The sequence below is a fragment of the Brachyistius frenatus genome, unplaced genomic scaffold (genome assembly GCF_029030835.1).
Source record: "Brachyistius frenatus isolate BFR_SWC_R1_liver_20210118 unplaced genomic scaffold, ASM2903083v1 Contig_18, whole genome shotgun sequence".
NCBI lineage: Eukaryota > Metazoa > Chordata > Actinopteri > Embiotocidae > Brachyistius > Brachyistius frenatus.
In genome coordinates, this window is record NW_027210617.1 from 2221882 (window position 1) to 2249487 (window position 27606).

Below are 27606 nucleotides of genomic sequence, written 5' to 3' on the forward strand. Positions count from 1 at the left end.
TTCACACTGCAGTTATATTTCATTCACCTTGAGTCCTGTATATTGTGCCTGTATAGACAGAATGTGGTGCAGCCACAGGGGAAAGCCGCCCACTGCACCACATGGGTGTGTGATTGAGGGAGTGAGAAACTTTGGGACTGTCTGGAAAATGTGTTAAAATTGATCTGAGGGGTTGTCATGCTGTTGGTACTCTTTTTCTTTTCAAATACTCCAAAGTAGTATGTGAACATCAATCTGAAGAGCTTCTTCTTCTTCAGACTCCTCTCATCTTCTATATTGGATAAAAGATTAAGTTTGATCTTTAGCCATACTACTGTGCAATCACTGTCATGTGTTGTGAATACGTCTGGATATGATAAAAAAAAAAAAAGGAAAAAAAAAAAGGAAAAAATACGAATATACTGTAGGATAGTCATTGATTTATATTATATATCTATCAAGAAAACCATGCAAATGTATTGGCAAAAAAAACCCTATAATGAACACTGAAGAGAAATTTCCAGCTTTTTTATTCTTTATTTCTAAATTCCTAGATCTATTATAGGCTATGATATGGCATACATTCCTATACTTTTTATGCATAGGACTAGTTTGGTAAATAGCCAATAATCAATGGCCTGGGTAGACCTGCCTCTGACGAACTGTGATATGTTCTCTGAAAGTTGATCACATTACACCAGAGGCGGCAGTCAGTCAGCCAACACGGAATCTCCTCCGCTGTCACTTCACCACAGTCTGGACTCGTTGCTCCACATGAAGGTGTCTCGGACCAGACGTGATGGCGGATAAAGCTTCAAACACCGCAGAAAGCAGTTTACTGCTCATATAATGCAAGGATCTGATGCTTCGGTGAGTTTGAGATTTGTTTTCTCCACGTTTTTCCCACCGCCCGTTACGCAGCTGCAGTTCAGCCATGAGGCTCTGCTTAAATTATAGCTATGATTTCATATTGATATGGGAAAAAAATTGTGCTTACAAGCAGGGGGGAGTTTCTGAAGCACTAAATGTCTTGTGAGAACTGATCTTTTGATCATTAAGATCCTCATAATTTCCGAAACATAAATGTCTGCATTAATTTGTTTACTTCTGTTTTTCTAAAGTGAACAGCAGCTCCCTTTAGCGATGTAATATATAGTTACTGATGACTGATGGCGATAATGTTCCTGGCATGGTCCGTTTTCCTCTCCTTTACTGTGCTGGTCGTGCAGCCTTGCAATGGTGAGTTATCATTACTGATGGATTCACACTTCTAAAGTTTTTGGTTGGCATTTCATATTTTTTCTTCTCATACTGTTTGGAGATGAAAGTTGAATAGTTGAAGTACATAAAAAGCTAAAAATGCTACATTATGAACATGTTTTAGGATCCTGAATAAATGATTATGTCTGCTTTTAGGTGAGAAGTCCTGTGTCATCTGGTCCAGTGCCGGACCTGTGGTGCAGCGAGGCTCCACTTTTAAGGTGTACTGCACCTTTAACTGGCAGTGCAAGAAATCCATGCGCAGTGGCCACCCTCCCACACCACAGAGCCACAACAAATTTAATTATACAACTATATACTTTAATGTGGTGAACATCACAAAGAACAGAACATACAGCTGTCACTGCAACTCTCTTCCTGCTCCGGACCCCTGTGGACTGGACATCTCAGCTGGATGTGAGTCACACTTTCAATTTGATGGAAAACATCCTGTTTTACTTCAAATGGGAAGCTTTTAATGCAAGAGTTGTCACATATAACATCATAATGGTAATTCAACATGAGCCACCAGCTTCAATGTGGATGATGCCACTAAATTCATCTTCCATTTCCAAATTATGCTCATTTAAAACTCTCGTGAAGAGACAAAAATCCTGCAGGATGCTTTGCAGTGTGTGATGTTTCAAGATGAAACTTTGACTAACTTATCAAGCTACAGGAGCTATAAAAAAAAAAGAGGTACAACTTGTTCTGCTTTCTCTTCTTTACTTAGTGTACACACACATTGAAGAACACAGCTATGTGTCAAAGCCAACTGACAAGTATCTTATCAGCTACAGACCAGAGATGTGTCTCATTTGAGTTGTTTTTTTGACACATGCAGCATGACAGATTCCTAAAGTAGAACATGCACAAAATATTATAACAATAAGTTCCAATATTGAAAAAGATATTGCATTTTATGGATTAGAATGATCCATCTTTACTAATAGAACAAATGTTACAGTCTGATCCTGACAATTCTACCTCCTAATTAAATTTTCCTAATGTGTTGAAATGTGAACTCGTGTGAAATCAATGACTGCAGCGCCATTAATCTCGACAAAATATTTGGGTTTTATTCAACCCTTTTTTTTTTCTTCTTTGGTCTCTAGATCTACCAGATCACCCAAAAAACCTTAAATGCATCTACAAAATCAAAAACACTGAAAGGGGACTTATGGTCTGCACTTGGAGCAGAGGACGGGACACCTATCTTCGTAATAGTTCGATGCTGTGGTGAGTCACCAAATTATTACATTTACTGGATACTCTACTCATCAATGCATTCATAATATACAATTAACTGAAACTTGGATGTGTGTTGTGTCAGGGTGAGAACTGTATCTGGAAACCACACAGATGGACCAGAGTCAAACATAGTCTCCAGTAAGGGAACTGAGGTCCTGTCAGTTAGTTTCGATGTGTCCAGATCTGTCCAGCTCATCTCTGTGTGGGTTGAAGCCCAAAATCCACTGGGCTCCGTCAATTCCTCCCTCACCAACTACACACTCTGTGACATCGGTAAGAGTCTCATAAATATTTGTGCTCCAAGGACTACAGTTTGTTAGGAGCAGCTCCTGTACAGATGTTTTGTTTTGTGTGTTATTGTTGTTTGTGTGAAAGTTGTTAGCAAAATTCTGAACGAGCTTTTTACGGCCTAATTTTAAGTACAGTAACTACCAATATGGATGCAGAGGGAGCCCTGTCTTTTAAATTCATCTTGTTTGACCGCTGCAGCCTGTATTGTAACTGCAGCACAAGATTTTTGTTTTTAATTTTTATGACCTTTCTGGTGACTGTGTTGATCTGAACAGTGATGCCACCAGCTCCTGTTCTTGTGCAGCCCAAGTGCTCTTCTCGGGAGTGCATCATCAAGGTGGAGCAGTCTATGAGGATGCAGCACCTACAGATCCAATACAGAGATGAACAACAGCCATGGACAAATTGTCCAGACTCAGTAAGAAGTTTTAACTGGTTCAGATTTTGACAATTTAGGGACTTTCAATGATGTGCAGCCAGAAATATTGCAGAAGGTTACCAAAAGGTCTCATGGGTCCTCTATTGATTCAGACTTAAAGGCAGATATGAGTGGCACCATTGATGTGTGCAGAGGTGAACTCATGATGATGCACAAGTATCATAAAACAAGCTGAAATGTGACCTTTCACACCCCATTGGGTATTTTAAGGGTATGTTCATAAAAGGCTTTATTAGAATAAGCAAAAGTCTTTGTCAGTCTATGAATCTATGAATATGGATACCTGAGTTTAAATACTGAAAAATGCATGTATTGTTAACTTACAGGTTGCGCAGACGAATTCATCTCGAGTCAGATCAATCTCATCTCTGGAGCCTTACAGGTTGTACCATTTCAGAGCCAGATCCAAATTCAGCACCGGTCTATGGAGTCAGTGGAGCACCAACATCTCCAGCTGGACTGAAGAGGAGGGTAAGTAACTGTTGAAAGACTGCTCAAAGCTTTACCTTTATGTCTTCTTTTGCACTTCCTGAATGAAAATCCCACTGATTCTGTCTTCAGACAAACAGTACAGTATCCCTGTGGCACTTTATCGCTGCAAGTTATCAGATAATGAAGTTTCCTTTGTGTTGGGTTTTTTGAAGCAGTTATGAGTGCATCACTGAGTACCTGCAAAATACCTGTGAGCCACCGAAACAGGCCTCATTGGGTTATGTGTTGAGAACAAAACCAGTTTTTACACATAAGACGCAATGTGCACAATTTCTTACACTGAGATCACAATAAATAGCTTTAGTAAGATGTTGTTGATTCTAATTATGTATCAGTTAAACACTGAGCTAGAGACGAGAGAAAAGTGAAGTATTAAAGAGGATAGCAATGTTATGTGGGAAATATCGCTGCATTTGTAATACTGATGGTGTGAAGATTCACAGGTCTGTGTGCATATATGTAAGCTATGAAAGTGCAACAGTGGCAGATCTGTAATCTCCTGTTATACAGCAAGCAGTACCAGAAGTCAGAGTAGAAAAGGCTTAAGAGACATTTTTGTAAAGGGTGCCTTACATTACAATTTATTTGCTTAAGCATGTATCAAACACTCTAATTACTTGAATTTGTCAATCTTGTTTGAATTAGTTTTGATTAAACATGACTATAACTGAAAATTGCTTGTGATCTTTTCATAAGTGCAGTTTTGATAAGGCACTATTTAAAAACTGAAGTTGTGACATCCACTATTTTTAAATCATTCAAACATCATATTGAGGGGCCATCAAACTCAGAGGACAAATAATTTACGCATCACTGAACAGCAGTGAAGTGAAATTTGTAGATTGTTTGCATTTAAAAGGCTTCAGTTGGGAAAGTCCCAGTTTTTTCAACAGCACTTGAACTGCATGCTTTGCTAGTTTGGGTCTATGCTTTACAATGCTGTGCATCATTGTAAAGGCAGATCAATGCAGCAGTATTCACATCTCAGAAATTATGCCTACATTTTGTACACAAATATACAGGGTGAAGGGACCTATTCTTCCTGACTGGGTTATCACACTGTCACACACCACTGCCAGTGTTGTGCCACTGTTACGGTAGAGGAACTCTACCCTTGCTTGTTTTTCATAGCAGGTGCTATTATCTCAAAGACATCGGCCAGTTTAGTAATGTCAGGATTTAGTTACTAAAACTTACTTTTATTTTGAGAATGTAGTATAAATTCTTTAGAAAATGTGGAACTCATTATAATGTGAAGGCACCAATTACATGTATTTTGAATCAGATGCATGAGGTTTCTTGGAACTGTTACTCACTCCTGTCATAGGAAAATTAAACAGAGCTCGTACAACTGATTGTTACTTGTGATGCTGATGCACTCATTCACTGAAAAAAAAAACCTGTTCTAATCTGTATCAATCATCTTACACATGATTTGAGTATTATGCTCCAGTGACATCTTGTTTTCTCATTCTAGCTCCTGCCAAAGAGCTGGACATATGGTTTACTGACCCCGCGTCTGACTCTAGATCCATGAGGGTTTACTGGAAGGTGAGTTTTAAATCTTATCACAAAGTCTCACAATTTACTTGTTGTCTTCTGAGTGGATGCTTATAATTTGTTAAAATTCTGGATGACCATGATTAAAAATCTACAGCACGTAACACCGCCGTAGAGTTGCATGAGTCTGAGGGTTTGCAGTCTCCATGTGTTCCCTCTCCCCTCTCTCATACTGTGTATGTGTGGGTGACCAACATTGTAGCCATGGTAACGCTTTCCGATCTTCCTGCTTTGTTACTACGTTCTGCACTGACTTTAAAGGTCAACCCTTGACCACTTCTGAAGTATGACATCCTCATATATACACGCATCCCCACCACATACACACACACATATACCTACACTCTTTTCATGTCACATAAAGCCAGTTAGAGATAAGCGAAACTTGTCGACAGACACCACAGTTTCAGTTTACAAGAAAAAGAGGAGCTGAACAGAAATCATGTGTCTCACAGTCATCTTGCAGTGATGTTGAGTTTGTGCAGCGTGTAAGTCCATGGCTCATGTATTCATTTAATTTTCCTTCTACTCTGCGGCCTTGAGATAAAAGCAAATCTACAATATAGTAATGAAGTCATTGATTTACTCTTCAACATTTCTCTGATTGCAGGAGGCGAACATTTCCATCTCTAGAGGGAAGATCATAGAGTATAAAGTCAGCGTTTACAGCCCAAACCTGACCTTCAAACCTGATGTGATTAATATCAGTGCCGACACCAGGAGTTATTCAGTCCCATCCTGTACCGGTTGTGAAGTGACAGTGTGGGCTCGCAACTCCAAAGGGTTGTCACCTCCTGCCAGAATAACAACCCGGCGCACAAAAGGTAATTAAAATTGAGGAATTAGTACGAATAAACACTTGTTTATGCACATACTTCTTAATAGGTTAAAAAACATTAGTAACACTGGGTGAAATTAGTGTCTCTTCACCTTTTGTCTAGTAGATAAATACGTGTTTACAGGCTCCTCTCTTTTCAGCTGAACCCCCTCAGGATGTGCGTGTCACATTAGGCAATTACAATATCACCATCTCCTGGAGGAAAGCTAAAGCTGCACCTCTACCAAGCGCGTACATATTGGAGTGGTATCCAGAGAGCCACAAGGTGGAGGAGCTCAGATGGGTCAGACTGGGCAAGAATGACTACCATACTATTATTACAGGTGGGATGGTAAAGTAAATACAAATGAAAGAGGAGAAAAATCAAAAGCAGGGATGAACAGTGTGCTTAATTTTTAAGTTAATTTTTATGTCTTTCGTAATATTTTTTCTTTCCAAATGCTTCACTGTCTTTATTTATGCAGGTATTCAGCCATATGAGTGCTATGAGGGAGCAGTGTATGCTCTCTATAATGACAGCGGATTGAGTAGGACCAGATTTAAAGGTGTCGCAACTTTGTGGTCAGGTAAGATCTAAAAGGAGTTCAACAGTGGTTTAAGATTTACAAATGAAAATATTCCTTTCATATCTTCACATACAGCAGTGTTTTTTTGGGGTTCTGTTTATTGTTTGCAGCTCCAGCAGCGGGGCCATCAGTCCAAGAGACGGTTGAGGGAAACAAAGTGAAAATTACCTGGAGTGACCTCCCCAGGGATCAGCGCATGGGCTGCATCACCAAGTACACCATCTATTTGGAGAACAGCAACAGATACCTGCAGCATTGTAAGAACAAATTTGACATGTTGTTGTAACAAGATGAAAATAGGGGGAAGTGGGTTGTCATTTTTAAAACAGAGTTGTCCAGTATTTTTCTTACCTTACTGTTTTATTTTTTTTTTTAATTTATATTAATTATTTCCTATTTGTAAAGTATATTGGAAAAAAATGATTTCTGCATCAACAATGTTTGCATGTCCACCATTAGGGCGTCACGGTGGTGCAGTGGTTAGCACTGTCACCTCACAGCAAAAAAGGTTCAGGGTTCGAATCCGGTCCTGGGCCTTTCTGTGCGGAGTTTGCATGTTCTCCCTGTGCTTGCGTGGGTTCTCTCCGGGTTCTCCGGCTTCCTCCCATCATCCAAAAACATGCACCTCAGGTCAGGTTACCTGGCGCCGCGCTAGTGGCAGCCTGCTGCAGCAGCTCCCCCCTGAGAGCCCCCCTGCTGTAGTGAAGAAATTTCCCCTCGGGGATTAATAAAGTGTATCAAATCAAAATTACGGTGGAGGTTTTTTGTTTTTTTTAAAGCGTTTTTTTCTTTTAGTTGCTAGGAGCAGTAGAGACTGACAGGAAATATGGGTAAAGAGAGTGGGGGAATGACATTCACCGAAGGTCTAACAAGCTAGGAACTGAATTAAACAGAGAAGACACTCCTGACTGACTCACTGTTTATTTGCACCCCTGTGGTAAAAGCCCTTAACTAGCCCTGAACATCAGGTCACCAATTGATAGGGTGTTTTGCCATCTGCAGAGGATATGGGATGCGGTTAAAGCATGTCAGGACAGAGCTGTCACTTGATTACAACTAAAACTAATGTTTTATTCAGCAGCTTTTTATGCAAAACAAGAGTGGCCATTTTCCAGTGTGCCATTAAGACATGATTTGTAAAGAATGCAAGTGGACATTGCAGTGTTTTTTCTAAGTGAAGCAGAGGACTCAAACTGAACATTAGAGCATTAAACAAAAAAAATAACCCTGATATTTTTCATAGTCACAGATTTGACTAAAATATGGGTGATTTTTATATGTAGCATGCTGACAGGCATATGTTCTGTTCTGTGTGTGTAAACACGTTTGCAGACTCTACACCAGCATCAGAGAGGACATATGTGATCAAAGACCTGCCTTCAGGTGACTACAGCCTGTGGATGACTGCTACAACTGGTAATGAAAGCCGTGCAGGGCAAAAGGTCAAGTTCTTCCTCAAGCGTAAGCAGCTTTTCATTTTATTTTTAAAGGAATAGTTCTTGGGGAAATATGCCTTGTTGCTTTCTTGTAAAAAATTGTTTGTCTCCACTGGTTGACTAGCAACGTCTTCCAGCATATAACTACATAAAACCACTACCAGTGGCCTTTAAAGGACCAGTGTGGAGGATTTAGGTGGATCTATTGTCAGAAATGGAATACAATATTCATAATTATGTTTTCATTCGTGTATAATCACCAGAAAATAAGAATCATTGTGTTTTTGTTAAAATAAGCTTATCGTATCTACAGTCCATGGAGCCCAGCCATGCACAGCCATGTTTCAGAACAGACAAAGCAAACACTAGTTCCACAGTGGGCCTTTCATGTTTTTGCATTACCCAAAGGCCACCGTAGATTTCTTCTCTTACATGATTGGAAGGGGAGGCGAGGGTGTTTAGTTGGTTGCAATCTGAAATTTGACCACTGGATGACATTGAAATCCCACACTGTTCCTTTTAACTTCTCTTTTTTTATTGAATAAATGAGATATAATGTTAATCATGGAGCTTTTGAAGTGCTGGTAGGTGAACCAGGCTAGCTGTTTTCAGTCTTCATGCGAAGTGAAGCTACCTGGTTGGTGTATGTAGGCTTTTATTTAACACATTAAATGTATATTATTTATCTCTTCTAGCTGACTGGAAGATTCATTGGGCTAAAACTCCTCTACTGGTTAAATTTCTTTTACACCAACATAAGCCTGTAATGTTTCACATTCAATACAAATTTCTTACAATCCAATTGATTGTTAAGACCAGACATGTCTATGGAATACTAAAAAGTAGAAAGACTAATTGGCTGTAATCTGTAAAAAAAAAAAAAAAAAAAAAAAGTGAGTTTCAAAAGTGGAAAAGGAGATTTTTTTCAACTGACCTACACATACATAATACATGAGCTATTAAATCTTCAGACTCTTTCCTTCAAAGGAGTTGAAATTAAAAGTTAATTCCACTGACAATTGTTTTCTGTACCTTTCAACTTCTTGAATGTTGTCCCTACGTCTGTAGATTTTTCCCATCACAACAACTTTACATGTCAAACAACTACAAAATAGTTTCACCATCACAGCTATAGCTAACGTTTTATGGTATTCTGGCTTCATTGCCTGTTTTTTCTTTTAACTTTTCTAACTGAATGTACCAGAAGAGCCAAATGTGTATGCTGTGATCTTACATCTTCGTGTTTCACTACCATTCTTGCAGAGGAGACCCAACTATTCCTCCTACTCATGTGTGTCGTCACCTCCCTGTTTGCGCTGCTTCTTCTGTGTTTGTGCCAGAGTTCAACGGTAAAGCAGAGGTATGTACATGAGCAACAGCATGCTTACACCCTTATTATTTTGTTCATTTAAAGTTCTGCAGAAAACAAACAGCAATTACCAGTGACATTATTCAGGAGTAAATGATTGGGTTGCCATAAAAAGTTACCACATTGGGCTGTTCAGCAGTTTTCCACATCCCCCCCCCCTCAGGTTCTGGGAGTTTTTCCAGTGCCTCATGCTCGATGTTGTGCCAGATCCTGCAAACAGCAAGTGGGCAAAAGAGTGTACCCAAGAGAAGGTAATGATGTAGAAGAGTGAAAACATTCAAGCTGTAGTACTGCCCTCATTGTTGCTTATTTAAACAAGTGTCTCCCCTCCAAACAGGGCAAGTTGAACCTGCAGCTCCAGCTGAGTGACTCCAGTGTAACCGAGGAAGAAGAGCCCATCCTGGTGGATGTGGAGGAGCTGCCCAGGCAGAACAGTGACACTTCCACAAACGTCTCCTCACAGCTCCCTCTTCAGACCAGCCTGAGCCCCGACACTGTGCCGGCCACACGGCTGTATCCTCTAACCACCTACATCAAGAGCTTCTCCCATGACTCGGACAGCTCCGATCACACGCTGACCTCCTTAGACACGAACACAACCGTCGGCTATATCTCATCACCGGGGCTGGGAAATATGGAAGAGGTGGATCAAGAGGAGGAGGAAGAGTCTGAGGACATGTATTTCTTCTCCAGTCCCAACACCTTCATAGAGCCAATGAAGTTTGGAGGGAAGTTAACCCTGGATGCAGTCAAAATTGACTGCAGTGGCTTTTCTCAGAACGCTTAATGTAAGGCTGAAATCAGACAGAAGAACGCTACTAAAAAAAAAAGACCAAAAACAATGACAAGAAGTGATCTGGAGTCTTCTTTTGAATCAGCTGAGATGTGCATGAACTACCTCCATACTCAATGAAACTGCTGCTGACTTCTGAGCTTCAGTAATGCAGCAATAACTTTTGAATCAAAGTGTACTGTTTTCATGTTATGCATTACAGTTGTTTAGTTTTCCAAGTGGCTATGGCATGACTAAAATTCTGTCAAAGATACTGTAATTTCTGCCTGGCTGAACTCTGGTATTTACACAAGGTCTCATCTTGAAAGGCCTTTTTCACAGCAGACATTTTGACTTGTCACAGTAGGAAAAACATCGATGTTTTAGTGGAAGTGGAGAAGTTCAGACTTCTGAGTGGGAAAATGCACCTGAACGTCTGTCGCACTGGGAATATCTTAGAAGGGAAGTGGGAGGTTTTTGTGGAGAGTACTTGCTCTGAAAATAAAGTGAAATAGCCAGATTTGGTTAACCAAGCCTACCTAGTTTTCTAGCTACATGTTAAAAAACAGCAGTACATCAAAATGTAGAAATGTAATGTACAAATAATATCAATCCCCTGAGCTCCAATGAATCGCTATCCTGGTTTACATGGGTGATGGTTGTTTGTCACTTTTTAATATTCTGACGTAGAGCACATGTTCTGTGGCGGACATGTTGCCTGTTTGTTGTCTTCATGTGAACCTCTCAACTTAGAAGAGGGACGATCCGAAATGGGAAATATCCCAAATACCAGCTGCCTGACACACAATTAGTGCCAAGTACCAAAATGGAACCAGGCATCATGAATTTTATTTTTTGTACCTGTGCTTCTCCTACAAGTCAAAATGTCCTTTTTTTTTTTTGTTGCATCAAATGCATCTCAAATGTCCCCTATATGTTATATATATGTATATAATATCACATCAGGGAAAAAAACTCATACGATAGCATGTGGTCTAAAATGTAAAAAAAAAAATGTTTGTATGTCATCCAAAATTTCATAAAAACCTCAATATATATTATGTTGTCCAAAAAGTCAAACATGTCATAATGCCTGCGTGTGCCGTCCAAAATGTCCTAAAAATGTCTTAGTATAGCATGTGGTCCAAAATGTCCTAAAAAAGTATCATAGTATATAATGTTGTGTTATGTGTGAACAGAGGACCCAAGCGCAGACACAGAAGCCGGAATAATTAATTTAAAACCGTTTTATTGAATATAATGAAGTAGCGCAGTTGTTGGTGTCCGGGGAGAATGGGTTTTGTGTGTGTGAGAGTCCAGGCTTGAGTGTATGTGTATGTGTAAATGGTAAATGAGGTGTGGAGGGTGGCTGCGTCCAGCGGAACATTGTCCGGGAGTGTGAGCGGGGCAGGCAGCAGACAGGTGGAGTCCAGACAGGTGACCAGTGCCGGATTTCAGCTGAGCATCTGCTGGTGGCCTCAGGGGTCACGCAAGACTTCAGGTGAGTTTGTCTTACCAGGAAGACAGCACAGCTGGCACGCTCACAGGTAAACTGAGTGAACTGAGTGAAGTGGAGAATATTTGCGGGAACTTGCGATTTTTCCGCAAGAAATGTCATCAGCAGAAGCTGTGCTGAAAGCAATCAACTTGCAATTTTTTTCTAATTCCTGCAATTTTACGCCAAAAACTCACTTCACAAGCTCCGCAATTTACATGGCAATTTTTGAGAAAATCCACCACAAAAGCCAAGCATTTTTGATTGCAACAATCACAAAAAAAACTTAGCGAAATCCTGGAGACTGCAAAATATTGCAAAAATGTCATAGTAGAGTTTGTCCTCCAAAATGTCTTAAAAAAAATCATACTATGGTATGTTGTCCAAGATGTCAAAACATGTCTTCAATGTTCTTCAAAGTCATGCAAACGTCATACTTTAGTATGTTGTCTGAAATGTCATAAAAACATACTATAGTATGTTGTGCAAAATATCATGAAAACCCCATACTACAGTATGTCGTCCAAAACGTCATACCATATAGTATCTCATCCAAAATGTCAAAAATATCATACTAAAATATGTTGTCCGAAATTTTATAAAAATGTCTTGTTATAGTATGTTCTCCAAAAAGCCATTAAAAAAAAGGTCATACTAAATATCACTGACCGATAGCAATATGTTTGTATTATGGATGTAAGGCTGCATATCAATTGTCCCACATCGCCCTGTTCAAAGCCATCAGACTCAACTCCAGTGTTGTACACGTTAAATTACTGTTTGTATTAATGGAGTCTGGTGGCCAACACGGTCAGACACACAGAATTACACTTTGAACCTATCAGTAGCAAAACAAGCACTTTTAATAGCGGACTTTTTCATGTGCTGGTTAGCTAAATTAGGTTTAAGTTTATAAAGTGTACATTGTGCAGTGGTAGCAGTAGCTTGTGTGGTTGAGGTATTTCAGTTTGGACCAAAGTGTTGGACGCAGCAAACCTGCCAGCGTAAGATCAAGGCCACAGTGCTTTTAAGATTGATGCATGTACAGGGCTCTGCTTTTACACTTATCCAAGGATCATTTATCATATTCACCACTTTTTGGAGAAACAACTCCTCAACCAGTTTTCACCTTGACTATGTAAATTAGAGCGGCTCCTATCAAGTTTTGTCCGATTTTAAATTTTTATCTCCGCAAATAAATTATTTTTTGATCTCCACGCAATAAAAATCGTCCTCCCTTTGGGGCTCTGATCTGCAAGAGGAGGAGTAAAGTGGTTGTTAGTAATTAATCAGTATTGACAGCAGGCAAGTCTCTGGGATACCAGAATTGACTGATCTTTCACACATTTGCAAATTTCAGGTGGGAGGTACCTATTTAATGTACTTGCTTGAGTTTTTTTCTGTAAACATTTCTGTGGAAAAAAACACTTACGTCAGAGACCATGTATGGAAGGGGGGGGGGTAAAGGGAGGGGGAGAGAGAGAAGCAAACAAAACAAGTACTGTGCATATGTACTTTCCTTTAGCCCCGTGTGCAGGCCGGACAAAAAAGGGGACAGGGCAAAAAATTTATCGACCATCTTTATTTACCGACAGAGGTCTCTAATAGCAGGGCTAGAATTCACACATTTGTAGAGCACTTCAGTTGTTCCACACAATGGACAACTGTATTTCTTTCAGAGCAATTATGCAGTGGTGCCACTGTGGAAGCTACAGGGCAAGTCAACAGTGGAGGAAAATGTCAGCACAGAACAGACCGCAGAAACAAACTGAAGCTGGGTTGAGTTTACGTCTGTGGAACGATGCTCGAGTGGAGTGTGTAAACAGTCGGAGAGGGTCTGTGGGCTTCCAGAGGTCTACAGCCACATCTCCCTGTGTAAAAACACTTCTCCTTATCACTCTAAAGTAAAAAGAAAGGCATTAATTGACTTGCACATGGCTAGTGACCAAAGATGAAATGGTCACGGAGGAAGATACATCAGATGGTGAGTAGCACCCCAAACACATGGAATAACCTTCAGCTTCAAATTAATCCTCCTGACAAAATGTCTCTATTTAGGACAGTAATCACCAAAGTGTTCCTCCAAAATGACCTAATGTTACTCCTTTAGAGCATTTCAGTACAAAAGAACATTAAATTGAGATTTAGGCGCCATTTCATCAATGCATTCAAATGTAGGCGGCATGCCTTGATCCGAGATCAAGGCGTGTCCCATTTGCACCAAGTGAAATACAGTCTCTGAAAGAATTTATGAAAATAGTTCAGATTTACAGGCCGTAGATCATACAAGAATAGACCTCCTGTATAAAATATAAAACAATACCCCAGCGCTAAAGAAAAAAAAAAGAAAAAAAATCCATAAATCTCAATGATTGAAGCTGTAACTTCATCAGAAATACCTGGTGTCAGAGCCTGTGAGCTTGGGCTGGAGCTCCACAGTGCCTATTTTAAAGCGAGCAAGCAATGGCACACACCACCACGCTAAAGATACTCTTATGCTTACATTTCAAAATGCATATTTTCAAGCAGCAATTACAAAAATTTATCAATGGACAATGCATAACCTCTGAAAAAAATACTGTATGAAAACATCCCTGCTACTTTGTTTCCAAGTACAAAACCTCTACCAATAAGTTGCTCCAGAGTAGCAAGAAGTCCTTTTCTTTTTTTGATTTTTTTTTTTGTGTTAATTTCTGTTTTTTTTTTCCATCTTCGTTTTGTTTTTATTGGGTAAAACTCAGTCCTCACATTGAGTGCCATAGTTAATGACAGTCTTCTCCATCTTTTTTTCACTTTGCTGAAGGATCCAGGAACATGCAAGCCTCGTAGTGGAGGTGCTAAGGAGGCTCCTGTAGGCCTGAGGGTCAGCAGCCGGGGCTTAAGCCAGGGCTGGGAAGGCCTCCGGGTCGTCCACGTTTGGCACAGACGCAGATGACTGGAAGGAGAAGTGGACAACATGAAGGAATTAGAAAATTCGAACATCTGAAGATGTGTCGCAGAAAAATGAAGGAGGTGAAGGGGCCTTTAGAAAACCGCTTGAAATGGCTCAACAATTAGATTTTTAATCAATAACCCGTATCGACTGAGTTCAGGGCTTTTTGATAAGGAGTAACAATGAGAAGGGGAAAAAAATGGCCCACTTCCCATGCAGACAGACACTTGGGGGCTTTGCTTGTGTACCTTGTCAGTCCTTCCTCCGCGGACCGGCCTCGGGGCTTCTCCGCGGCCACGACCTCCGCGGCCGCCACGTGGTCCACCACGTCCACGACCGGGACGGCCCAGGTCTCCGAAGTTTATCTCCAGCTGGGACGTAATGTCATTGGCTGGCTTACGGAAGTGGTGCTCATCGTCGAGCTAAAATACAAAACCGGTAAATAATCAATGATGATTCTTTTTTTTTAAAGAAAAGTTTTTAGATACAGTGAAGAACATGCAACAGTAGAAATGTTACCTTGGGCTCCTCAGGCTCAGGCTCAATCACCTCACATTTCTTATCCTGCTGTTGAAGAGCAAACAACATTAATATACTGAACAAAATTATGTTTGTACCAACAAATGTCAATATTTTACAATTAATTTTACATGCATATAAAAAAAGAACATCCTGTAAAACCCTGCAAATCCAGCAGGATGAAATCTGTCTGACTTACAACCATACAGCTGTAAATGCCCTCCGTCTGTAGATGACCTGCTTTGCTTCCTCCAACTAGTGGAGTGAAAATGCAGAATAGAGACTAAAGTATATACAGCAAACAGCAGCAACACTAAGTGGATCACTGACCGCTAGCGTTGCTGTCGTTCCCACTGGTTATTTAATGTTTGATTTATTGCTTCATAAACTCTGCTTGGCATTTCTCTTTGAAGTATACAGTAAAAATCTAAGTCCAATAAAGTGACTCCACCACCCCCTTTGCTGTGCAGCTATCAATACATTTGGCGACTTTCATCGAGCAGTTAACACAGAAATGAACGGTTTTAACATGTTCTGTTGAAACCGAACATGCTGCCGTCGTCAACAGGACACTGAGGCAACACTTGTTAAAGTTTGTCCTGATCTCCCTGGAGAAAGCAAGCCCTTTAAATTCCTTAATAAAAGCTGAGGACGGGGTTTTCCTTTGCACGGGCACTGAGCTGCTGCTTGACGCCTCTTTGAAAAGACATTATTAAACTGCTTTGGAAAGATAAATGTGGTTTATGTTTGAGTAAAACATAACCTGCCAAAAATCGGCAAGGTCTACAGTATCTGGTGGTTCAGTGATCCAGCTATAACGTGTGCAAATATTAAAACCAATAGAAAACGCTCCCCCAAAGAGCAGGGCTGTGTTTTCAACTCACCTCTGCCTTGGACTTGTGCAGCACAAATCCTTTGTTCCAATCAGCGCCTTCGTTGGCCTTTCGAATGTTGAACTCCACCTTGGCCCGCTCCTTGTCCTGCACAGCTTTCCATTCGTCCAGAGTCATCTCCTTGGGGCCTTCCTCCTTCACTTCCTCAACCTCATTCTCCCTTCAACAGACACACAGACACAGATGAGTGTTAGCAGCATCAACCTCACCGTCTTTCAATTAAATGACTTCTTGATGTAAATCTGGACTCAAGTATTTTGTGTTCGTTCTCATAAAATGCTTTCACAGTTTGGGCTACATTGATACTGAAAGCGACAAAATGTAAAACAGAAGTGATTAAGCTTATATTAAGAAAACCTAAATAGATTTTAACAGGCTACAAAAGGAAAAAACAGGAACTTACTTATTCTCAGAGTCAGCAGGTGGATGCTCCTCTCCTTCAGGGTTCTCTTCAGGGACGTTTGATTGGTCAAGCTCACTGTGAGAAAAATGACATCCGGGTCAGACGTCACAATTTCCTGTTCACTAAGACTTTAAGCTCGGCATGCAGAGCCGGAGAATAGCTTTTTCCACTGTGGTTATTGATCCCTGGAAATTAGGTTTGTGATTGTTTATATTTTCAACCGTGCAAATGTAAAGTGTTTACACAATGCCGGAGCACAACTAGCAGTGTAATTACAGTCAAGTTTCACAAAAGACCAATAACATTACAACCTACATGAAGAGAATTTATTGCAGGGCTTTTATCAAATCAAAAAATGTACAGATGCCCACTAAAACCCATCTCTCCCAGGGATCCCCATATGTGACTACAGTTTCTGTGCAAGCAAAAAAGAAAACACAACCAGGTTTTCTCCAACAACAAAAATGAAGTGTGAAGGCGGTCTTTAGCTCCCGAACTACCAGCATGCAAAGTTTCAGGTGTGCCGCACATGTGAGAACTTACTTTAGTTCGTCCTTGACGGTGCCCCAGTTGTGAGATCCACTTCCACCGCGCTTCTCCTCACCTTTCAGACTACTGAAACAACATTTGCTTTAGCCAGGATCATAACACATGCACTGCATCAAAACGCACACAAGGGTCTGGAAAGGAACCGGTGTGAATCAAGAGGATTTCATTTAAGCGCTCCGTAAGGCTCGAAAAAGTACTTACGATCTGTCACTGCCGCTGTGTCTATCAAATTCACGTTTTCCTCGGGAGTCGAAGCCGTCGCTGCGACCCATGCCGCGTCCTCTGCCTCCACGGCCGCCCCGGCCGCCCCCACGTCCTCTCATTGGCCTGTCACCAACGGGCCTGAAGAGATGGACGCAGAACAGCGGTCAAATCAAAGCTTCCTCAAGCTTCCTCCAATCGGAAGCTTAGTACTAAAGCTATATTATTTCATTTTGTCCTTTTTCTTGTTTCTTTCATCAAACTAAATGACTAGACTGGCATACTTAAACAAGCAGTACCAGTTTACAGAAAAAGTATGTGATGACTCAATTGAGCTCGGGTTGAATGGCAATTACTTATAATAATATCTGAATATTTTGGCCACTTGGGGGCAGCAGAAACAAGTTATGAATGCAACACTGACTTGAAATCATTGGAGCTTATATATTCACCTTGCTAACAAACCAGTTATTTCACATCCAGCTGTTACACAACAAAATCACTATTACTATGTACATGCAATCATCACTCTCTTTTAACTCTGGTTTTGGTCTCTACAAACTCGATGGAAAATCTCTGGCGGTTCAGCTGCTACATGCTTCATTATGTTTGCCAGCTAATCGCTAACTGTGTCTGTTAGCTGATTGGTGCCAAGTTATACAGCGTAGAGCGGTTTTTGTTTTTTTTAAAAGCAGGTTGCTGCAACCAAACATGACTGAGAACCAAAACAGTAAAGCAGAACAACAAATCATTGAGCTAAAACACAATAAGCTGAAGCGAACTGCAGATCCTGTTTATAATTCTGTGTACCATCAAAATCTGTTTTCACACCGTTATAAAAAAATATCGATGGCATCTTCTTTACAGTTAATAGTTTAGTATAAATTTTATCCAGGCAAAGTAATGAGACAAAGAGCTACATCTGCCCGTCGCAATTTGGGCAACACTGCTGAGCCTTATCATTGTAAGCAACGCCTCAACAGTTGCTCCCCACCCTGTGATGAAACCTGCTTTAGCCTCATGTGGAAGTAAAAAAAAAAAGAAAAAAACGCCCTGTGAAAGGTATACCAGTCGTGGGTTCACGCGCACCCACTCACACGATTGGAAATTAAACTCACTTCTCCACCGAGAACTCGCCGCCCTCGGGTTTCTCGCCGGCGTCGCCAGCAGGCCTCTCGAAGCGGCGCGGTGGCCGCCTGTCCACGGGCCGTCTGTCTGTGGGGGGGCGACCTTCTCCCTGGCCGGCCTGGGGTCTGGGGCCTTCGCCCTCCGGCTTCCGGCCCATTCTCCTCATGCCGGCACCTAGGATTGACCACAAGAGGAGGATTAGTTGACCCAACAGAATTGATAGATCGGGACCTGCTGCCGAGTCCCAGACAAGAGGAAGAAGGAGGGATTGTTCTGTTTAATTGGAATTATTTGCTCCATTTAATGTGCAAAGATGGGAGGCAGATGCTCCATTGATTTAATATTCTGCAATTTCCTTTATCTGTATAGCAATCTCATCATTAAACCGTGTAAAAAAACAACAACAACAACAAAAAAAAACATTATCAGTAATTTAGCCCAAATGTTGGTTTTTTGTGTGTGTTTTCGGTATAATTGAGTACTTTTGTTGGAAAAATCAGATACAGTGTCGAACCCTCCGTTGACACATAGTTGACTGCCACTGGCCCAATGTGACACAACAAGTCCCACCCATGGCCTCAATCACCAGTTACCAAAATAGACACCCTCCACTACACAGCAGCAGCTGGGTGCACCATAGTCTGCCACCTGTCTGATCTCCTCTCGGGCGCAGAGACGAGCCCACTTGGCAGCGTAACACCATGATAATGGCCAACTAACTGCCTACGAGTTGGTGACGCCTGATTTAACTTCTTCATGTAGTAAATGTACAATGAGTACAAACGTTGTAAAAAAAAATCCAAAAAAAAAATCAAAATGGTGACTTTGCAGAGTAAGTTTAGGGCACAGTCCCGTCAGATCATGGCACGTGTAAAACGGACAATATCTGGTGAAACGGAAATCGGAAAACGAAAAGGCAGGTCGAGGGTTGTGCGCCCAAGTCTGTATTGTGCGCCAATAGAAAGTGTAAGTTTGGAAGCTGCGCTTCAACACGCCCCACACCACCACCACGAGGTTCATCACCACGAGCTGCTCCTCATGGCTCAACACAAACGAGCCACTCCACTTTTACACTCATGCCGGTGTTACGTTTCATTTCGACTATTCCTACTATATCGCATCATATATTTTTTATTTATTTCTTATTTTAATAATTAACTACTTCCAGCTGATTCTGGGTAAAAGCCCACAACAAGCGGTCTCAAGTTTAGAGTCGCATGTCGTCGGGAGTACAAATTGAAAAACACGTGAATTTAGTCGTTCAGCTTTTCAACCGGGCTGCCGGGTTGTGTCTGCTCAACAAGGCCCGGTGGTGGAGGAGGTGGCGGCGGCGGCGGAGGAGGAGGAAGGTGGGGGAGACGGAGGGAGGGTGGTGGTGGTGGTGGTGGTGGGGGGACCAGCCAAAACAAGTTGGCCTGCAAACGGTTTATCGTTTTGCATCGCTTAAGCCCCCACGGATCCCGCCGCAGTACACGTTTGTTTAAATGTTATTGTTCCAGCGGTATGACAGCCCGGCGGGGGGGCGCAGGAGCAGCCATGCGGACCTCATGTCACGGGGCTTACGGGTCGGCGCTAGCTAGGAAGCGAGCGACGTAGCCCGTTAGCTTCAAATCGCCGCTTGATTACGGGAGCAGAAACGCCGAGAAACACGTTACCATCTTTCTTGAGCGGGACGGGCGCCTGGGTCTCCTCCTTCTTGTCAGACAGCGGGGCCTTTCTCTCTTTCTGGGACTCTTTTTTCGGCTGCTTCGCAGCCTGGGCTGCGGTCTTGGCGGCACCTGGAACAGCAGCCTCCTTCTTCTTCACTTCGGCCTGCTTCAGCAGCTCGAAGGGATCTGACTCGTCGTCAAATAACTGGTCGAACCGATTGGTTATGGCGCAGCCAAAACCTTCTTGCATTTGTCCGGGCATGATGGCGCCCCTTCAGCAGGATTTCCTCCGATTCTACGAGGCTTGGTGCGAACACTTCGCTAGATGAAGCCACAAGATGGCTGGGAAAGGACCTTCTTCTCTTCCGGCGCGATAGACATCCGGGACCTCGGAGATGGCGCGGGTGGGGCGTGTAGTTCTTTTTGCGGTCGCTTGGCAACTGACTCGGTTACGCAACGGAAGAATGAAAACCCAATTTCCCACAATGCAACAGCGGCTGCTTGTTGCTAACGCCTGTAAAGCCAAGCATGGGTGCCCTCGTTTCCACTTCGTGCTCTTGTTTTGACTGTTCAGAGAAGCCTCCAGTCGTCGGGACTGTTCGCCAGAACTGTTTATCAGTTTGTAAACAGTCGAGGGCTCAAAATTCCACCATGCTCATTTAATAATTATATTGTATTTACAAAGGGAGACGGCAGGTGCTTCTGTTAAGAGACGTAAGCTTGGAAAGCGAGATGTGAGGAAATACAACTGACATAATTGTCAAAGCGGACCAACTCAACACTGACCGACTGTGGTGACATTTAAATCAGGCTCGTCTATATGTCTATGGTTCAGACTACACTAAGCCCCAGGCCCCTTTAAACCCTGTATGCATTGCAAGTGTGAACAGCATGCCACACTCGTATTTAGATAAAGTCTACTGCTATAAAACCTGATCAATAGCAAATATGGTTCTGTCCACAATGGTGCAATTTGGGGACTTTTATAACCAAAGGCTCAATGGTTTGACCAGATTTCCCTTTCTTTGGTTCATCCCCATGTCCTCTCGATGCTGGTACAGTGGAGGTTTTAACACCATGAGTTGTGCATTACAAGTTGCAGTTATTTGGTGCATACGTGTTAAGTTTCACGTATGATCTTTACAGGTTTGAAAGAGGGGGTATGTCTTGTTTTCAAGCAAGATGTAACGTCACATAATGCCGTTGAATAAACATGATTTTATTCAACGGCATTATGTGACGTTACACCTTGCTGAATATTGCAAAGTCCCCAGTTTTGAGTTTGAACGTTTATTGCATGATATCCCCTCATTTATGGGAAAAGCCTTCTGTCCCTACAAAATAAACGTGAAAGTGCCAGAAAAAAATGTTTAACAAATCTTCGAATGATGTTTGTGCACAGTGGTCACAGTAGTGATTTCAGTCAACATTGCAAATGCACTTATTATGCTCTATCAGAGAAACAAAATCGAAAAAACCAAAACAAAGGTGATCAACAAAATATACAATTTTCTGTAAAAGAATTTATAGAAAACATTCAGTTAAGTTTATTTTCTGGGTATAAGCCTCAAACTAGCAGTTAGTTTTTAAACCTGGTTTAATTTTTTTTTTAATCTGAATCCCGAAAAAGACACTAACAAATGTGTCTAATTATTGGTGGCATTTTGGGAGTTGTGGCTGTTGATGCCTTATAAGAAAAGTTAAAGCCTGGCTGCTGACGGGCTGGTTAGGGGCAACTTCCTGTTTGATTGTCAGAGACAAATGAATACTTCCAGTTAAAGTCTGTTTAAATAGTCAACTACATTCATTCAAAAACTATCTGTATCTCAAACATGCAAATATCACAGTTAAGGTATTTTGGCTTCACCTCTAGGAGAGACAACCAGACACAAACAGGATTAAAAGTTAACCTTCAAAGATCTCCTCTATCTGCCCTCACTGGCTGCAGAATTTCTAATTACAATCAGCTGAATCTGCCTGGAATAAGTATTAAGGTCTGCTAGTAAAAGTTTAACTAATGTGATATAAAGATTAACATCAGAAAGTGAAAGCAAACAAAACTAAGTCTGAACATATACCTTGTTATAGTCTATTTGATTTAGGCTACAATAAACCGAAAAGTTAAATAAATAAATCTGAATATAAGTGCAGCTTTCTAACCCCTAACATTATCCGCTTAGCTGAAGTTTAATATTTTTTTAAAAAAAGAAGAAGTTTTTGCCTTCATAACTGTCAGAGGACCTTTATCCTATGATCAGCTTCAAAAGCTATCATTCGTTTCATTGTCTTATCTCGCGGTGCTGGACAGAGTGGTACTGAAGTGGTTCAACCCCCAGGATGCACTGACACTCTCTCCTGAACACTCTTTCAGAAGTCCACCGAATCATCGGGCGCATTTAAAAAAAAATGACGTCTCCAATCACCAAAGCAATGATAGAGTCCTACGCGCTCATGGTTATGGTCATGGGCACGTTTTTCGTCTATTTCTGCGGGATGGTTTGGACGTTTTGCAACCCGAAACTGAGCGGAGCAGAGGAGGAGTCCGGGACGGGGAAACAAAGCGAGGAACACGGGGATCACAGCTGGTTCTGCGCCCCAATACCTCCAGAGCAGAATTCCAGGTGCGCCTGTGCGCATATTCAGGCACCGCCGTACACCGCAGAGGGGCTCACACAGACCACATATGTCAACTTTTGGGACGATACTGATAGTCTGCTGACAGACTGCACTGCATTTTCTCGTGAGGATCATGGGATCAGCAACCGGATTGGAGAAAGTCCCCCATGGACTGCATAAGGTGAAGAGACACTGAATGTGGCATATTTTTTTAATACTGTTCTGTTCTCCTCGTTGGATTTCATAATTTGCAAAGTGAGTGGACTGAATAGGTGAAACACGCAATGCTCATTTTTTTTTTATTGTAAACTCTTTCCCAAACACTCACAACATACATTATTTTTGTAGACAGATGGAAACAACAAATCCATCTTAAAATTCTTAGAGTCAGTGTATCTCATCTATTCCTGCTGTAAAGTCCATCTTGCGCTGTATCAGACAGATGACTGTTATTTTTGTTGGGTCTGATAGCCAGAGCACACTGCGGGACAGCAATAAAAATGCTCTCCATCCAAGATAGCATAACATGTATCAAGATGATTCACATGCTGCAGGACTTCTGTGGACTTCCTTTTCTTTGTCCTTCAGTTTCTTCCTCATTTCACTCTCTAGTTGCAGTAATTTCTCATACAAACACTCTGATGTTTCCAAATCAATATCCATCTGGAAAGAAGAGCAGAAGAGACATAACTCACCACATGAATTACAGACTGTTTTAACTTCATATTTTAATGGTTGGACCATTTCCCCGTCCATACCTTGCGTGGTTGTGTGTAGTTGTTTCCTAGCCCCGATGTTAAGCTGTGGTATTTGACATATGGGTCCAGTGATTCAGCCTTTTGCATAAACAGCCAAAACTGAAAGGAAGAGCAGGATCCAGTGCATGAATTTGGACTGAACTGTGTAGAAAATGATCATTTTTGTGTTATACCTACCAGGGCTTCAGCTCCATTGTAAGGTGTCAATGTGAAAGTATTGGTGAACATTCTTATCTGTGTGCATGAAAGAAAGACAGATAAAGTCCAAAAAATCTTTACTGGGTTTTTTTCAGACCTCATGCAGCCAACACAGCATTAACCCGAACTGGAAAAACAGGTGTGTGTCAATACCACTGTCAGAGTTGCACTCACAAGCCAAAAGACAGGCATGAGCAGCGTCCAGAGGAAATCCGGGAAAGAGGGCAGGATGCCGTAGGTGAGATTGGTCATTACAAAACCAGGACAAATGACAGATGAGTACAAACCCTAGAATACAACAAACAGCAGGATTACTATGATCAACATAAAAAAAATGTTCATCTCAGTCATACTTAGCCTGTGAGATGCATGAGAGCTGACCTGTTTGTTGAAGTGTGTGTTCAGTGCCAGGCTGAGCAGGTCGGAGGCGTACTTGGAGGAGCTGTAAGGCTGGGCGCCGCCCTGGTGCTGCATGTCTTCAAGGTTATAAGCCGAGCGATGAGCATTACTCGAGGAGGTCCAAACCAGCTGAGAGGTCCGGCCCGCATGGCACAGGACCGGCTCCAGCTCCCTGAACTGGGCCAGAAAACCACAGCATTACATTACAATACATATATTTTCTGAAAACAAAAGAAAAAATTCACACTGGTTACCAAGTTGTTGCTTTTAAGCAGAAGAAAGCGAGGCCAAATGCTCATTTGAATAAAATTAAACTTGGTTTCAGATAATTGATTGATTTCTGTGAGAAACAAGTGAAATCACTGTATCTTAATCATTGTTTCATGCATGAATGCACAGAATAACATCTATCTGTTAAATTCAAAGGTTAATAAGGACATCTCTTTCCAGTGTGAGCTTCAGGGAATGTTTTAAGAAGATATTACCAAAAAATATTATGTCACTGTCTAAAGGTAAACATGTTTTCATCTCAGCAGATGGATCCATAATTTTTGAAAGAGGAACTTTCAGAAGGTTACTCTTTGATGGAAACTTAATACCATTCACACTGTCCACGGTGACCTTATGGCAAGAACAGTACATGCTGTTAATTTTTAATGACCATTGTTGCTAAGTGACAGACAGATCCAGTATCACCTGTTTTTGTCCCATCAAGGACAAATACCCTTAGTGTAGAAAACTGGATGAAGCATGCTTTTGTTGGACCACCTTTGACACACGGATCAGACTGAAATGCCACATTATTCTGAAGCACCAGTGACTCACGAGAAGGAAGTGACCAAAGAGGTTGGTCGCAAAAACTTCCTGTAGGCCATCAGGAGTGACTCCATCCCTCTGCCTCAGAATCCCCGCACCGGTGGCAAACATAGTAATGATATTCCTGCAATAAAAGTATAATAGAAATCTGAGAAAGGTAGCATGGGAAATAGATGTTTAGTATAGGTATACAGTGCTTCACTTTTTCCACATTTTGTTATATTATAGCCTTATTCCAAAATGGATTAAATTCATTTTTTTCCTTCAAAATTCTACACACAATACCCCATAATAACAACGTGAAATACATTTTTTTGAAATTTTTGCAAATCTATTAAAAATCAAAAACGAAAAAAATCACATGTACATAAATATTCACAGCCTTTGCCATTACACTCAAAATTGAGCTCAGGTGCATCCTGTTTCCACTGATCATCCTTGAGATGTTTCTACAACTTGATTGGAGTCCACCTGGTAAATTCAGTTGATTGGACATGATTTTGAAAGACACATATATAAGGTCCCACAGTTGACAGTGCATGTCAGAGCACAAACCAAGCCATGAAGTCCAAAGAATTGTCTGTAGACCTCCGAGACAGGATTGTATCGAGGCACAGATCTGAGGAAGGGTACAGAAAAAAATTCTGCAGCATTGAAGGTCCCAATGAGCACAGTGGCCTCCATCATCCGTAAATGGAAGAAGTTTGGAACCACCAGGACTCTTCCTAGAGTTGGCCGCCCGGCCAAACTGAGTGATCGGGGGAGAAGGGCCTTAGTCAGGGAGGTGACCAAGAACCTGATGGTCACTCTGACAGAGCTCCAACGTTGCTCTGTGAAGAGAGGAGAACCTTCCAGAAGGACAACCATCTCTGCAGCACTCCACCAAGCAGCCTGTATGGTAGAGTGGCCAGACGGAAGCCACTCCTCAGTAAAAGGCACATGACAGCCCACCTGGAGTTTACCAAAAGGCACTTGAAGGACTGTCAGACCATGAGAAACTAAATTCTCTGGTCTGATGAAACAAAGACTGAACTCTCTGGCCTGAATGCCAAGCGTCATGTTTGGAGGAAACCATGCACCTCTCATCACCTGGCCAATACCATCCCTACAGTGAAGCATGGTGGTGGCAGCATCATGCTGTGGGGATGTTTGTCAGCAGCAGGAACTGAGAGACTAGTCAGGATGGAGGGAAAGATGAATGCAGCAATGTACAGAGACATCCTTGATGAAAACCTTCTCCAGAGCGCTCTGGACCTCAGACTGGGGCGAAGGTTCATCTTCTATCAGGACAACGACCCGAAGCACACAGCCAAGATAACAAAGGAATGGCTTCGGGACAACTCTGTGAATGTCTTTGAGAGGCCCAGCCAGAGCCCAGACTTGAACCCGATTGAACATCTCTGGAGAGATCTGAAAATGGCTGTGCACCGACGCTCCCCATCCAACCTGATGGAGCTTGAGAGGTCCTGCAAAGAAGAATGGGAGAAACTGCCCAAGAATAGGTGTGCCAAGCTTATAGCATCATACTCAAAAAGACTTGAGGCTGTAATTTCTGCCAAAGGTGCTTCAACAAAGTATTGAGCAAAGGCTGTGAATACTTATGTACGTGTTATATTTTCATTCTTTATTTTTAATAGATTTGCAAAAATTTTAAACAAACTATTTTCACTTTGTCATTATGGGATATTGCGTGTAGAATTTTGAGGGAAAAAAATGAATTTAATCCATTTTGGAATAAGGCTGTAACATAACAAAATGTGTAAAAAGTGAAGCGCTGTGAATACTTTCCGGATGCACTGTAATTATCTGGGAATGACAAAGTGTAAGGTGTGGTGAATATTGAATGATTTAGAGGAGCTACAGAAGCCAGGAGCATTAAATCAACAATGTACCTGGAGAAGAGGCCTTTGAAGAAGGCTTTAATGTCAAACTGTGGGTTTGGCATGATGCCTGCGTTCAGGTAGAGGTAGTCCAGCCGGTCATACCTGAAGATATGTGGCACAGAATTTCACTGTCTATTATACACAAAGAACTAGCAGCACCACCTGTTCAGTGCTGATGACTGTCTGAGTATGCCAATGTAGATTTAGACTTCCGTGCTGCTGAGTCCAATGCTCCCACCTGTGTCTAACCTCCTGTGCAGCGCTGATGACGGAGGAGATGCTGCTGGTGTCCATCTGCAGCAGGGCCACCTGGGCTGCTGGGTGAGAGGCGAGGAGGGCAGAGCGGGCAGCCTGGGCCCGGGGCATGTTCCTGCAGGCCAGACATAGCTGGAGACCCTCGGTGTCCTGTGAGAGGAGACGCTCACACAGCGCCAGGCCAATGCCACTGCAAGGGAAACCACACATTATTACTACAATCGAACATAGTGTTATAGGATTTCAACATTTTTGTATTAACTGGGAATGTCTTTAAAAAAAAAAGAAGTAAATATATAAAAGAAATGATACAATAATATGGTCTGTAGTAAGTCATTTTCCTTTTAGGAATCTTCTGTGAAGATCCTAACACTTGAGGTTTGTACCAAAAACAATAAATAAAGTTATTACCTATTTGCCCCCGTCACCAAAACCACCTTCTTCATCGTGTGAAGCTCAATCTGCCAACAAAGAAATCGTTACATTTAAAGCTTAAAGTCTTTTAAAGGAACAAGTTCAGAGTCTGATCTGAGGAGTGGTTTTCGGCTCTGTGGAGCCATAAGTTTCACTCCGCCTCCATGTTTTGATTGGATATTATGTCAGCACTCAGCCAATGGGATCCTGATACCGCTCAGCTCAGCTACAAGGACAGCCCACAC

General features: G+C 41.8%; 3 protein-coding genes and 1 long non-coding RNA gene across 7 annotated transcripts; 2 read left to right on the forward strand and 2 right to left on the reverse strand.

Annotated features, from left to right (window-relative positions):
- The first annotated feature begins 1104 nt into the window (after positions 1-1104).
- il12rb2 (interleukin 12 receptor, beta 2a) lies at positions 1105-11264 on the forward strand. The gene is made up of 15 exons (XM_069694802.1): positions 1105-1218; positions 1396-1656; positions 2355-2478; positions 2573-2763; positions 3057-3199; positions 3547-3691; positions 5190-5263; positions 5883-6096; positions 6251-6433; positions 6575-6676; positions 6787-6933; positions 8009-8137; positions 9376-9472; positions 9645-9732; positions 9819-11264. Exons 1-15 carry the CDS (start codon positions 1149-1151, stop codon positions 10266-10268), a joined length of 2418 nt encoding a protein of 805 aa, XP_069550903.1. The 5' UTR covers positions 1105-1148; the 3' UTR covers positions 10269-11264.
- A 2051-nt stretch (positions 11265-13315) lies between these two features.
- On the reverse strand, positions 13316-20405 carry serbp1a (SERPINE1 mRNA binding protein 1a). Of its 3 annotated transcripts, none has more exons than XM_069694804.1 (9): positions 20029-20405; positions 18364-18547; positions 17246-17386; positions 17039-17107; positions 16496-16570; positions 16084-16252; positions 15200-15247; positions 14929-15102; positions 13316-14683 (listed from the first exon to the last, which is right to left on the reverse strand). In XM_069694804.1, the coding sequence occupies exons 1-9, from the start codon at positions 20282-20284 to the stop codon at positions 14627-14629; spliced, it is 1173 nt and encodes a 390-aa protein (XP_069550905.1). In that variant the 5' UTR covers positions 20285-20405; the 3' UTR covers positions 13316-14626. The 3 variants fall into 3 exon arrangements, with proteins under 3 accessions (XP_069550905.1, XP_069550906.1, XP_069550904.1); XM_069694805.1 differs by having other exon boundaries at positions 15200-15244; positions 17039-17110; XM_069694803.1 differs by having other exon boundaries at positions 17039-17110.
- A 2070-nt stretch (positions 20406-22475) lies between these two features.
- On the forward strand, positions 22476-27168 carry LOC138618708 (uncharacterized). Its single transcript, XR_011310753.1, has 3 exons — positions 22476-22893; positions 23690-23832; positions 26953-27168. It is a non-coding gene; the product is annotated as an uncharacterized lncRNA (long non-coding RNA).
- hsd17b7 (hydroxysteroid (17-beta) dehydrogenase 7) lies at positions 22923-27405 on the reverse strand. Of its 2 annotated transcripts, XM_069694619.1 has the most exons (9): positions 27359-27405; positions 26931-27137; positions 26702-26794; positions 24819-24933; positions 23976-24170; positions 23769-23882; positions 23574-23630; positions 23397-23495; positions 22923-23301 (listed from the first exon to the last, which is right to left on the reverse strand). In XM_069694619.1, exons 1-9 carry the CDS (start codon positions 27391-27393, stop codon positions 23170-23172), a joined length of 1047 nt encoding a protein of 348 aa, XP_069550720.1. In that variant the 5' UTR covers positions 27394-27405; the 3' UTR covers positions 22923-23169. The 2 variants fall into 2 exon arrangements, with proteins under 2 accessions (XP_069550720.1, XP_069550721.1); XM_069694620.1 differs by lacking the exon at positions 23574-23630.
- Between the last annotated feature and the right edge of the window lie 201 nt (positions 27406-27606).